General features: G+C 35.2%; 1 protein-coding gene and 1 long non-coding RNA gene across 2 annotated transcripts in view; one reads left to right on the plus strand and one right to left on the minus strand.

Annotated features, from left to right (window-relative positions):
* The window catches only part of LOC147657375 (uncharacterized), a 194,970-nt gene that overhangs the window by 162,019 nt on the left and 17,894 nt on the right, over positions 1-15,057 (plus strand). The window lies entirely within an intron of this gene.
* The window catches only part of GluRIB (Glutamate receptor IB), a 256,089-nt gene that overhangs the window by 18,495 nt on the left and 222,537 nt on the right, over positions 1-15,057 (minus strand). The window contains exons 5-7 of the mRNA XM_012485610.3: positions 5,159-5,291; positions 3,945-4,065; positions 3,366-3,530 (exon numbers count right to left, since the gene is read on the minus strand). Coding sequence (XP_012341064.2) covers positions 3,366-3,530; positions 3,945-4,065; positions 5,159-5,291 — 419 coding nt within the window. The remainder of the gene's footprint in view (positions 1-3,365; positions 3,531-3,944; positions 4,066-5,158; positions 5,292-15,057) is intronic.

The following is a 15,057-nucleotide window of genomic DNA, read 5'->3' on the forward strand; positions in this document are numbered from 1 at the left end:
AAAATTTGTTTGATCGGGACTAACAAAAATTCAGTTTCGAAAACATCCAATCGATCCTCGCCAATGTTCAATTCAACCCTCCATCCATCAATATTCCAAGGGACAGGCGTACAGGCGAATCAATTTCATCAAGCTTGCTCGATCATTTAAAACCTTTGTCCCAATAACAATTAAAATCCTCGTTATCATCATTATCATCAAAATTAAATTCAATAATTCAAGATTAAAAAATTAATCATCCCTTCCCCCAAATTTCTTCAAATTCCAGGAACTTGATAACTTATCCATCACACCTGATAACCTTTCCAATATAATAAATATTCCTAAATCGTTATTGTTTGAAATAAATTTCGATCCCCAGTCGATGCTGGGTTAACAAGGGGGGAGGCAAGAAGATCGGCCAGGGGCGGATGTATGCAGAATCACGTACGTGGCCAAAGTTGAGGGAAGCAGGTTGGGAAATTGCGGGGGGATCGATCAGGGATAATCGGTGTGTTGGATCGTCTTTCGAGAAGCCACCGTGTGACGAGATCGAAGGATGCGGCAGGGGACGTGGATCGCGATAACGTTGGATCCGTTCATGCTTTAGGTTAGACGATTCAACGATGGTAAAACTGTGCGAGCGGTTGATAGCCGGGGCGCGGTTACGATTATGGCCGGATGAAATTCGCCGTTCCGCTTTTTATACAGCTTTTTCGAATGTATGTCCTTGGTTGGCTGAACCAATTTTTTGATTCTTTTCCTCGAAGGAATTTTTCTCGAAGATCGACGTCTCGAACAAGTGTCACATCAAGTACGATATTTCGAAATTGAAAGATAAGTTAGTCGGAAAAGAGTTGATGAACGAATCGATTAAAATTTGGTAATTGTGTTGTGTTGTTCGATAAAGAAAGAGGAATAATCAATTCGATGAATAAAATGCGAAGAAGCAATTGTGTGCAGCTAATCTAACTTAATATTACGACACGTATCGGTTGGTATTGTTGCAAAAAAAAGAAAAAAAAAAGAAAGAAAAAAGAATACGTTGTAATACCGTGAAATTTTGCTGGACTAGCGTTTACATCGATTTTCGATATTCGCTTTAAACGTTGGCCAGTTTGTATAAATAGCATTATATGATTTCTGGAAACCAATACGCAAAGTACAAGAGTTCCACAATGATTTATAGTCGTGAATTTTTGAATGTTCATACCAAATTGCATATTCTCAAGATTGTATTATCGAAAGAATTTTAAAATATTTTGTATAACGTATACATTGTCAAATTGAAGAGAAATGATAAGAGTAAAAATATATCTACAAAATTACAAGTGAATATTGTCATTTTGTGTCTTTTTTTTTTTTGGTTACTTTTTAATTTTTACAAAGTTGAAAAAACAATTTGAAATAGGTTTGAAAAGTATTGAAAAATGTTCTTCAAGGCAATTTTTTTTTTGTCAAATTTATTCACGTCGAATTTTTTTCCCTGAATTTAAATACAGAAAAAAAAAAACGTGTGATAACTCTTGTCAATTTTAAACGTCAATTTTGTCAATTTCAACGTTTCGCTAAACTCGTATTATTACTATAAATTATCTTTCTCTCTGTTTAGTTTTCGGATTTAACGTGTATTTTTCTATCCTATTTGTATATTTCAAAATAATACTTCCTCTCTGTTTAGTTTTCGGATTTAATATTTATCTTTCTATTCACTTTCTCTACTTTATTTCAAAATAAAATCGATCGATCATAATTTTAACATTTTATCAGATTGCGTAGATTTATTGTCGATTTTAAAAAGGTTGTACCTTTGAATTCAGCAAATTGCTATCATTTTTTGAAATATTAAAGCATTTGCCCAAAAAATATAAAACTTAAAATTTCAATAATTTTAATAACTTTATACAAATGTACGTATATTTTCTCCAATCCATTTTTCAATTATCATATCTCTATACTTATTAATTGTATTCGTGTTTTAATTGTAAGACATCAAAGCACTTTTTTTTATATCGAAATAATGTGAAAACCAAAATTTAAATGAATATTCTTAATCGTATGTGCCACGTTATAATACTTTTCTTTATATCAAAAATCGTATCAATTATTTCAATTACAAATTTACTATTAGTAATATCACACATAATATCGTACAATTTTAACATTCCAATTTCTTTTGTAAAAATTTTTTCATATTCCAGAAAAATAATTACACATATAGTATTAAAGAATTATTAATACTATTCGCTGTACTTTTATCGTATACTTTCATTTTTCTTTAAAATTTTTTAAATGTAAAATCAACACGATCAAAATTTTAACTCGATTAAATTAAATTCTTAAATGGAATATCTTTCGACTCGATCTGCTCTGATCCATCTTCAGACTCGGGATTACGTATCCCCTTGTTTGATTTTCTTTTCCGGTGACTCGGCCACCCTTTTCGAATGCAATCGCTCCTCCTTGACCGTGCCAAGTATCTGAAAACAAGCCTGAAACCGGAGTAGATTGACGCGCTTAGGGTAGAAAATTGTAGTACTCGAAAGGTACTCGACAATATGGAGCTCGAATAGGGGGGGGGGGAGGGGAGGATTCTCCTTTTTCGAAAATTGACTACCCAGCCTGACTGATGGTACTGCTTTCACGAGTGCTTTCACGGTTATTGGAGATTGGAAACCGGGGATAATGCTTGGTAAATTTCGAGGAAGGATTATTATACTTACGAGAATCTGATTTCTGTATCGAGCGAAGTTGCCAATCGTATGTTTCCACATGAGAAAACTTTAAATTCGTTCTGTATATAATTTCGCGAATAAATGCTAGGCGAAAAAGACGTTTAATTTTGTTGTGAAAAGAAATATAAACAATATCGAATGCAATATCGAAGGCGTGTTTAATTCAAAGAAATAATTCTAAATTTTCTTAAATTTAAAAAAAAAAAAGAAAAATACATAAAGTGAATACAGAATATATTTAACTCTCTCAACTTATATTTACATAAATGATAACGAATACCTTCGCATCTTGTATTCAATACAGCAATATAATTTCTTTAATAAATTTCACAATAAGATGATTTCGCAATAATCTGATTACTTTATGCATATTCTCAAAAAAAAAAACATTAAAAAGTCAAAGCAAATCCATTCCTTTTTCTCATACTCTCATATAATAAATATAAAAAATAATAAAGTAACAAACAACGACACATTCATCAACCATTATCCTAATCTTCTTCATCAATGTTAAAAATCTATCCAAACGATAATCGAAACAAACATGCATAAAAAAAGATAAATTCTCCTCTCAGAGAAGAGATATTCCAATGAGAATATTCGAACGAGAAACTGGAGAAAGGCGGAACAGGGGGTGATATATATACGTACAGAAATGGATTCGCGGCCAGCTCCTTGAGACGTTGCCGGGTCGAGGCGATGCCATCCAGCCAGGAAGTCTTTAACGTAGGGCCGTGTCGCGTCCACGATTCGAAATCCGGTGATGTTGATGGCCCCGTACTCGATCACCTCGCTCTCCCATCGATCGTCCATTATCTGATCGCGCGAAAACAGGCCGATTGTAACGATGTAAAAGCACACAGAGCCGGCACATCCACCCCCACTTCCGGTTGGACGTGCGCGGAAATGAAAGGTATATAGATACAGGCAATTTGCCGGCGTGACAAAAGCAATCGTTTATCCAATTCTAAGATTAGTCGAGTAATTTGATCTTCGAATCGAGATATGTGTGTATGCGTGTGTGGGTATAAAATGAAGGTATATTGGAATGGTTTATGGAATGAGAGCTTTAATATAAATTTTAAACGATATGATTGGAGATTGGGTTTGGAAATGTGGCATCGATAATTTGTTTTTTTTTTTTTTTCAATAAACACGGCGGAGAAGTAAGGAAGGGTTAATAGAGAATTAGAGAGAGTTCGGTGATGCGGAGGAATTCGAATCTCTTACCAATCCGCTTAATAAGTAGTGGTACGTTCTTTTGCCAAGAGCAACGTCCCTCACGTGGCTCACCACGATATCCTTTGCCATGTCCGTGGGGCAGTCGAGTACGACGTATTTGTTGCTCCATCTGTAAAAAGATTTGTTTAAGTGTTTATTGTAATAATGGTGTGTAAATTAATCGTGTTATTTTTAATAATTAATAATAGTAATGGTAAGAGTTTTCTTCGATTTTCAACGATGAACGAATATCTGAATCGAATACGAAATGAAATGAAATTGAACATAATTTAAATTGTTTTGTCGTATTATATTTATTCGAAATTCGAAGAAAAAGTATTACGAAGTATATTTTTTTTTTAGGAAATTTCGATTGTTGGTATCGCTTCACGTTGATAGTTTAATCACGTTTAAATGAAACAGCATTTACGACAATATAATGTGTTCTCTCTCATACAGATGAGATCCTAACAACGGTGGACAGATAATGAATTTACATAATTCCAGCCGCGTCGCTTCTCCCACGATAAAGTCTCGATGCAACGAGCTGTTTGCCCGTGACGTTTCGAATAGTTACGTTTTGTTTTCGGTAATGGGAACGGTCATTCGATTCGGTCTCATTGTCAGTCCGCTTGTTGATTACCTGGCCCGTGCAAATGCGTGGCCACCGGTAAATTGCGGCCGAGACACGCGGTGGCCGCCTCTGTTCGCGCAAAAGAGTGGATCCGTCACGCTTTACTTTGCTATTCGAGAAATAACAGCAAGCATTTTTATTTCATTCCACCGGATTGAATTTCTCTCCGTAAAATTCAATTAGTTTTTTGTACGCGTTACAAACTTGTTTGTTGAATTTTGCGCTTTGTAATTTTGGAATTTAAGACGAACTTTTTCATTGCGCACAAATTTGTTTATTTTTTTTTCAAGTTCGAAGTTATTGATCTTTATTGGATCACGGCTTTATTTTTAAGCTACGATTGAATTCTCTTTGTTTTTTTTTTTTTTAATGAAAATAACAATGCAGTATGTATATATATTCAGTGATCTCGAATTAATCCTGGAAATGGATTCAAATGGAGCATCAATTTGAAAAAAATTTTTTCTCCAGTAAATTTCTTGATATTCCACTCGATCATATATATATATATATTCGAGACAATCGAAGTCAATTTCTTTCGAAATCGAGGAACAAAGGTAATCTGGATAAAAAAAATTTGCACACTCACCTATTCAATTCTTCCAAACTGCGCAAGAAATCGATCGCCTCGGACATATTTTGTATCCGTTTCACCGTTTCGACCTGAAACGATTCGTTTCCCGGCTTCAAACCCTGATAGATTTGCTGCAGCCTGAGCAGACCTGGAAACGAGGGACGAGATTTACAGTGAGCGGGTGGAAGCTCGAAAATTCTCCATGGCCGTGCGCGCGGTTCGCCGCTCGTCATTACGCATTATACTATTCGCGTTTTCCGAAAATTATGCGCGCACGATCGCGCATCACATCGGTCGTTATTCATTGGCAGACGTTCCGTTTGGTCTGCGGTCCACACCCCAAATGTTTCGCGGTGATTTCGGCGGAACCGTCTCTAATCTCGTGATCAGATGATCGTTTGACGTGCTCGTCAGAAAAAAAAAGAAGGAATTTTATCCCTTCTTATCCACTGATAAATTTTTCCTGACTTTACAGAGATCACTGGATGGATGGAGAAAATAGGACGAACGAGCATAGAATGAACGAAACTTTGGTATTCGATGTAAAAAATTTTTTTTCTCGAGTTAAATGCAACTTTTCCATTGTTTATGATACAATCGAGATAATTTCGAGTTATTTTTTCGAAGAAATCGATTTTCAACATTCTTTATATAGATCATGTATATTGTAATATCTAAATTTTAAAAATCACGTATCTTGATTAAAGAATTAACGTTACACGCGATATTATTTTGTTAATAACGTGTAGTTCATATTCGAAGAATGTTCAAAACCGATTTTTTTTTTTTTGGTAAACGAAAAAAGTTTTTTTAGAAACAAAATATTTACCCTTATTTCTTTATGAATTGTATTCCCAAACCGAGAAATCTTAAATGAAAAAAATTATACTCTATATTACTAGAAAAAGTAATTCTATCAAATTTTTATTAATTAAAATACCACATTAAACGATACAAAATCTGATACATATATACATATAACTATAATATCCAGTCGAATCCAATTTTTCCTCCCTACATTTAATCCCCTATCCTAAACATCAATAATTTCCTTTCCTGCTATCGAACGCAACACCTGTCACTCCACCGTAACCCAAACCAAACCACACATATCTCACCCCTTCTCGCCGATGGCCAATATTATCGGAGATACAATTCCCGGTGACAAACCTCCAAACCGAGCCATCCCAAAACCGACCATCTTCCCCGAGTCTTCCGCAACTCCAATCAAAACTCCGCTGCTATTCATCCGCGTCTGTTTCACGCGGAAGCAGATATTAAACGCTCTCGCTGTTTGCGGACAGGGGGGAAGGGGGGAGGGAGGACGTGGAACAATCGACCGCGATGAAAGGATCGAGTGACTCGTAACCGCGGATACGGGCGAGGGCTTAATGCGAATAGATGGGGGTGGAAATTGAAAAATCAGAAATAAAAGGACGAAGGTGGGAACAGTCAACAGAATCGGCCGCGTTTCGTGCTTTTTTGCAGCGCGATGCGTGAAACTGATGGCCGGGTTAACGAGCGCGTTACAAAAGGGCGGCAAGCGGGTTTCAACGAGTGGCGAGCGCGGATACTTCGTGAACAGCCTTCCTGCGTTCGAACGATTCGAAAGACTGCTACTACTCCATTCCGTGAGTAATGATAAATTCGAATATTAGTCGATCGTGATAACTTATAACAAGTTATACATAGTAAGTTGTAAAAATTTTGTTATCAAAATCTATTCGAATGATAGAGGGAGTCATGCCATTGAAGTCACTTTTTGATTTTTCTCGATATCTCGATCCGTTGCCGAGATACAAGGATTCAAAGTTTCCATAGCGCTTAAAATAATGCAGAAATTATGAATGGGACCGCGACCTACATTTTTTCCTGGAAGTGCGTACTACGTTCTTCTAGGAATCGCGTCTGTCGACTGTCTGGAGTTTGGGATAGGTCAGTCAGGGGAGTGCGAGCGAGAGATCCGATTATCCGACAAGGACGGAGATAGTAAACGATTAAAAATTATCTTTCTCTTTGCACGACGATATCTCGGGAACCGGAAGTCGTATCGAGATAAATCAAAGAGCGTTTTAAAGGGCAAGGTTCAATGCTTCTAATGATCGTTCATTCGTTCACCGCGAGTCATTATCTTCGGAGTTATAGCGATTCAAAGTTTTTCTAATTTCAATCGGGATTGAAATCGAGTTTAAGGTAAATGATTAAAAATTATCTTTCTCTTTACACGATGATATCTCGGGAACGGAAAATCGTATCGAGATAAATCAAAAAGCGTTTTAAAGGGCAAAGTTCAATGCTTCTAATGATCGTTCATTCGTTCACCGCGAGTCATTATCTTCGGAGTTATAGCGATTCAAAGTTTTGTTAATTTTAATAGAGTATCTCAGGAACTGGAAATAGTATCGGAATAAATAAGAAAACATTTTAAAGAGCAAGTTCTCGCGTTTCTGCTGATCTTTTATTCGCACAAGCCATTAATTTCGGAATTATAGTGGTTCAAAGTTTCCCTTCGGACACTTTTTTATTCTACATTTGAGTTTAAAGATATCTATGTTCTTTGAAGTTTATATTTTTTTTTCTTTAAAAAGGTTTATTAAAAAAATATCTTTGCCGACTTTTAATATCCAAAGAATCTAATTTCTTATTTTTAAAAGTCAATGAATAATTCTTTTCTTTTTTATCATCATTATTTATTATTTATCAATTTTGTATAAAAATTTTGTAAAATCATGAATACGATTCCTTTATCGAAAACTGTCAAAAGAATTGAATTTCATCCAGAAATGCGATATAATCTTTACTGGAAGATTATTCCACGCATGATAATCTATTCGCTTTGATCTCTGTCGGCTCGATTTGAACATTAATCAAATTCCTTTAACATTATCGTGCAACAGAATCCGTAACAATGAATTCACAAACGGTCTTAATTAACATTCGTTCGCTATTGATACTCGATATAATACTTTTCCTAACAATTAACTAACGTATCTCTTATTCTTCGATTCTATTCTCAATTCAATCTCAAGAAGTTCTGCGAGATCGTTTTTCGATTCTAAACCCGATAAGAGTGAAAATAAATTCAAGAGAAGATCGAATGGGAATGGTTCGAGTATGATTTGGTAGAAATACGCCAGCTTTTCAAGAAAAGTGGAATATCACAAGATCATGAACTAATCTTTCAAATAGCTGATATGAAAAGGAAAGATTTAATGTTATCCGTATTCTTTTCTTCCGTAAAAATATTCATTTTTGATTTCTTTATATTTACAAATTTCACTATCTGTCACTTTTAGAAAAATAACATACGAATATAAGTTCAAATGTAAATACTGAAGTATTATTACACGTACATTTAATAATTTACGTCTCTCTCTCTCTTTCTCTCTCTCTTTCACTTTAATCTCAGCTCGTAATCCTTTCCACGATAAAACTCTCCTAATTACGCACGGTAATAAAATATTTAAACCTTAATGAAAAACGTAAACTTTACTTAAATTCCGTAACATCTTCCTTTATTTTTAACTCAATTTACTTATGAGAAGTATAATAATAAGGTCAAATTAAATTTTCCTAGTTTTCAATTTCGGATAAAAACACCTTTAATATACGCATAATAATGTTAATATTAAAAAAAAAAAAAAAAAAAGGAGAAAGGAATGAAAAGGCTCCGTAATCCAAAATTAAGTTGAAAATATTTCATCATGATAAATTATTTACAGGAAACAATTAACTGAAATGAAACGAATCAAAAATCGATCCACATTTCAGCATGAGTACCGAATCGTGAAAGACAATCCTGAATTTATTGTAATTTCAGCATATTTGATTATTGCACGAATGTCTTCACATTTATTTGTCCAATTATTAACACGTGCTAAATTATCTCGTATCTTTGACAAACATTGTCATTGTTTTATTAGATACTCACTAGATAAAAGCATATCGATGTTTGTCGATAAAACCTAATCAAAAATGACGTGGTATCTAATGGATAAATTAATCGAAACAATTAATCCGTGGAATCTCATTTCGAGATTTTAAAATCTATGCTTTCGATGCGAAAATACAAGTTGAATTTCTTTAATCCAAATTTTTCTTTAATCTAAATTTTTCTCCATTTGATATTTTTTTTTTTTCGATTTCTGTTTATCTCTTGCTCCATTCTACCTTCTTCTTCCTTTCAACGTTACTTTTCTCAAGGGGACGTCGATTCTTTGTTGCACTTCCTTTAAGTGATTTCATCATTGTATCAAGCAAACGTTCAACTTCAATTACCAGATTGACGGCCGGAACTTCCGGTAGCCGCTTATGGCCACGGATATTCCACTAACAGTATTTCAAATGACGACACTCTGCATTAAAGACTTAACTCGCACTGAAGTACGGCACTGAAAGTAGATTAGAAAGTTTTTTTTTTAAAATTGTCTCGTTCTTAAAATGTCGAGCAATGATTCTCTGTTGGATAATGAATTTTTTAATGCTTTAACGCTATCCCCGATTATCGATAGATTATGAATATTTTATGCGTATAATATAAATTTTGAATATAAAAAAAGCAATCTCTTTGCAATCCTATAGACAATAAAATATTTTTAATCGTCGATGCATTATCACGTTTGAGAGACGACATGTTGCTAATTAATCTCGCATAAAAATCTAATTATCACGCGCTAATTTTATAATCCTTTTTCAATCTTTATTCCTCACGAATGCATTATTATTAATACGCGTTATTAAAAAGATAAATTTAGAATTCAACTTTTCCACTTTTAAACTCGAAAATTTTTTGAAAGTACGAAAGCACTGATGAAAAAGTTGTAAGAATTTTGTATTCACCGCCTCGATTCACGACCGAATGAGTTCCAGGAGGAATAATTCTTAAGTTTCGAAGCTCAATAATTTTCAAATATCCGGAAGGAATATCGGTGAATAATCTTTCAAGTGTTTATAAAAGCGTCAAGGGAAAGTTTAACGATGAATGAATGCAAAGATCCGTTTAATAAGAAGATTTAAAAAGAAGCGAACGAGGATAACGATCAAAAAAAAAAAAAAAGCGAAACTTAACAAACCTCGAAATCGCACGATTGATTTGATCGCCAGTTTCGAAACTTGACTCGTGAAGTGTCTCCAAGGATTTGTACGATGCCTCGAGGCTCTTGTTACCTGATAATTGAATAATCAGGTGCTCGAACGTGATAATTCGATTCCGATGCACTCGATTTCTTGGATGCGCAAGAGTGATAAAGCGTTCTTTATATCCAATGTTGAGGAAAACATTTTTAAGGAAAAATTATTTGGAAATAATTATTAAGATATATATTTATCAATTTATTTTAAATATTGATGATAAATGTATATATTCGAAATAGCTTTTTGTGAACCTAATTACGTTAATTATTTTAAATACATATAGATATATAAATTTTTTTATCAATGATTGAATTTAGATGAATATTATCGATCATTCTTGAAATTATTCAATGAAGGAAATTATTGATAATTAATGTATATTAAAAGATATTTAAATACTTGTTACGTATTAATAAAATTAAATAATAATTTTCTTATTGTTAAAATAAAACTAAATAATTACTTGAAAAGTATTTTTATTAATTTTTGAAATGTTATTGTCTAAGATTTTTTTCTAATTTTGTCTAAGATCTCGTCACGTATATATTTAAATCAGGTTTTTCATGATCGCTTAATAAAATTATCACGTCATTTCTCTGATATATTATTTTATTGCCACCTTGATATTCTTTGTCAATTTTAAAAGTAATCATGAGAGAGACTGGTGTCGAACATTTTTAATTAGTTTTCAAGTTTAATTCGTATTAAAATTTGCTTAAAATTCTTGATTAATTAATGATGGATAATTACGGTGAAAACATTTTAGAAATTTATAGCTCTTCTGCTTAAACTGTAACACGATGTCGTTTTAATTGGATGATTGAAATAAAATTGAGTAACCAAGCAATTGAATTTCACATTTACGTGTATCGGGCTATTGAATCAAATTATAAAAACAATTATTTTTAAATATATGGATTTTTATTTTAAGAGAAGTGATATATTTTTTTTTTTCATTAAATTTAATTTCAAAATTTCCAAAATTTGAAATTTCAAAGGAATAGAATATTCAATTAATTTAACAATGACATTCATGACATTCATGTTAAAAAATTAATATCTTTCTATGCTTGATATCTAATCACATTATATTAACAAATTATTTTTATTTTAAAATTTCCATTTTCTAATTTAAGCCTAATTAAGTCACATTTTTCGAAAGTTAACGCTCATTTCGAAGATACATAATCTACAGATAACACAAAAGATTCATTAAAGAAAAACCGATCAAGAGGTAACAATAAAATTTTCTGTATACAATTTTTATTCGCCATTAATAAATTCTCTTCCCAAATTTTCCAATCAGATTTTTAATTTCCCCCCATAACAGAAAGAAAAGAAACGAATCCCCACCAGACATCCCCTTACATGATCCGCGCACCGATACATCTCCCTTTCCCTTTCCCTCCTTCCTTCGTCCTTCCCTCTTTTTTTTAATCATCGAACAAGAAGCGCGAGGACGACGTTCGAGGATCGAGCGATCAACGATCCATGGCCGTAAGGGATGACACGTCAGTCACTCGGCCCGATGCTACGCGAACAATCCCGTCTGCCGTCTCGCACGGCATTGGGCGTGCGGTTTCTCGTTGCTCGGAAATGCCATCGCGGCTGAGCGGAAGCTAACGTCGAAACAGGGGGATGATGATGATGCCGTCCGACTCTATCCGCGGTAAGCCCCGTTCCCCTCGGCTTTAAAGGGAGGAGAGGACCTCCCCTCGTTAGGCTGGGCGTCGAGAACACGATTGATGCCTCTCGGATCTCGGTGGATCTCCTCGGCGATGGGGAGAGGAGATGGATCTTGGTGGCGAAATTTCAACGGGCGACGTGGCTCGGGATAAGTAAATTTTCGGGGCGAAAATTATGGCGTCGGATGGAATTCCACCCGGGGAAGAATGGAGTTAAGTGGAATTTCTGATGAAATGGGGATGGGGAGAAGGGGTTTAGGGAAGGGGATGAGGTTTGTTTATTATTGGCGTCTCTCGAAGGGAGAAATTTTTTATCCGCGATTAGGTGGATCATTTTTGAACAATCTTATATTACGTTATTATCGTTCGAGAATGGAACGAGAGATGATTTTTTTGAACGAGATAGTAGGATAATCTTGGTTCGAGACATATGGAAAATTTTTATATGCAAAATTGAAGAAAATATATTCCAAAAATATTTCAACCTAATTCGTTATGCTGTGTTCAACGTACTGTCGAAATTTCTGTCGAGTTTGAAAATGATAAAATAAAAAAAAAAAAAAATTGAATCTATCATTGATTTAGATGAACGCGTGGATTTTAGAATTCGTTCGCCTAAGTGGCGTGATTTCGAATGGAAATTCATTTTCACAGAGGAAACAAGCTCGTACGAAAATTTGTGTTTGAACAGCAACGTTAATATTTCCTATCGAGGAAACGCTGTTTAAGTTGAGAATGTTCCTCGCGATGGATCGTGAGCAACGAAATTTTCTCGCTAGGATTTACGGACAACGAAATGTGCCCTCGAAGATTAGCGTCGAGTAAAATTTTCTCGCGAGCCCTACTCGCGAGGGGTTTACGTTCAAGCGAGATTCCCTCTAAAACTTTTCGCCAAGCGGAATTTCCTTGCGAGACATCCCCGTGAAACAACATTTTCCGCGCGAACATAGTTTTCGCATCAGCGTTGATTTTTAATCTTTTTTTTCTTCTTCTTCTTCTTCTTCTTCTTCTTCTTCTTCTTCTTCCTTTTACCGGCTGGTCTCGTCGCCACGACGAATCCTTGAATTTTTGATTTCAAAAATATTCATATCGGTATTTTTTCGTTATTTGTTTTAACGAATCGAGGAGGATCGTCATTCCTCCTCTATTTTGATCCCAAATCTTTAAATCTCTGTGTTACATAAAATGCAGGATAATAAAAATGTTGAAGCTTAGCCTAATATATTTCACTCTTCGTTTGATTATTTAATTTAAAAAACCAAAAATTTCTTTAAAAATTTCCTCCCTTTCCAAGTATTTATTAAATTAATATCAGAAACCACTATGATCACAATACAAGAGAGAGAGAGAGAAAGAGATGCAAATCATAGAAAAAAGTTTAACACCATTTTTTTTAAAACGCCATTTGATTAATCGAATTCCAATAACTTCTTGTACAAAAATGTACAAAAACGAGTTACCCGGGAAATGTAACAAACGGGTTTAACCAAAAAATTCCGATGTAAATATACATTTTTCCCAAATTCCCCGCGAACGTCGAGCCACGTCGTATCCGCACGATTCTCCCCCCTCCCCCCCTTCGAAGATAAAAAGGGAAATTGAATTATCGATTGGACAACGGAAAGCACCGCGTGGCGATGAAGGGGGAGGAGCGCGTAGGCAAAGAACGCGTGGAGCGATGATCATAACGCTCGTGGAACCGAACTGTTTTATTGGGACGAGTTCGTGATCGACGAATTCGCCTATCGTAAACTTTCCACCCTATATTGGTTTCCGCCGCCATTTCTCGTTAATAGCCGCCGTTGGAAAACTTCGACACCGAGCTCGCACCGCCCTCTCTCTCTCTCTCTCCCCCGAAAGATCGATATTCTATTCGTTCCGTGTGCCGAATTTATTAAACGATACAAAAGCCTGACGAGTTTTAATCTTTGCCGATTGTCCCCTCGAATCGTGCCGATAACGAACGATAGATCGAGCGATTTGACTCGATTAAAGAAATTTTCGAAAAAAGAAGTTGTCGAAATTTCTCCGAGAATTTAAGCGATTTATTAGTATGATTGACATCGTTGTACGCATTCGAGCGGTATATATTTAGAAAAAGAGGATGCAAGCAACAGTTATTGGCTGGACAAGTGTTAAGAACGAAAGTGGATAATAAACTTGTTTATTTTTGATCTAGGTTTTTGGAAGAGGAAAATTCAGGAATGGAAATGGAATCTATAAAATCTATCGAGATATCTCTATAAAATGGAAGCTTTAGAGACTTCATATAAAGTAACTGAAAATCATTTTTCAACGTGAAATATTTTGCATTCGTTCGTAAGATTAAGAAATTTGTCTTAACAAAAAGATTAAGATTAACCGCGTTTCCCCATGTGTCTGAAGCACTACTTCGAGAAATTCCGAAAAATTCTGACGATTCCCAAGAGTTCCCAAGCTATGTATTCCCGATACACCTCGGAAAGTATTGTGAGCTTTTCGAGCTTTCTAGACAGCAAATTCTTTCACCGTCTCCATAGACCGGCGGAATCCTCAGAACTTGTCGAGAAGTCGGCGAACCCCTGAAATTCCTCGCCACTTGGACATCCGGGACGCTCCCATATAACTTTCCTTAACTTGTTGTAAACAACCCTCCCGTACTTTCAAATACCTCGATATCAAAATTATCGAAATTTTCACAATGCAATACAATTCTCCACATCTTATCCCACATTCAAATTTTCCTTCTTCCCCAATCCTCCCCAAATCCTTCATCTTATAATATTTCTTACTACAAATCTTCTTCGTTCCCCAAATTCCTTCTAAACTATAATTCCCTTCGAAACCTTCCTCCTCATCCCTCCCCCCTATAAATAATAAACCGTCGATGATCGATCGATCGCGTCTCGAGCGGGTTTGACGATTGTAACAGGGAGCCGCGAGGAGACTCGGCCCCAGGAGGACGCTCGACGAGGTAAGTGGCCAATAATAGCATTAGTAACGGTGTCGATAATCGACATACCAGGCTAACGACCCCTCCATTCACCCGGCTTAATACCGTGGTTCAACCGGGGGTTCAACGATAATTCGCCTGCTCCTCGTGTATTAAGAACGCGT

This window comes from Apis florea, unplaced genomic scaffold (assembly GCF_048593485.1).
Source record: "Apis florea isolate Af1SG1 unplaced genomic scaffold, ASM4859348v1 contig_3170_pilon, whole genome shotgun sequence".
Lineage (NCBI taxonomy): Eukaryota > Metazoa > Arthropoda > Insecta > Hymenoptera > Apidae > Apis > Apis florea.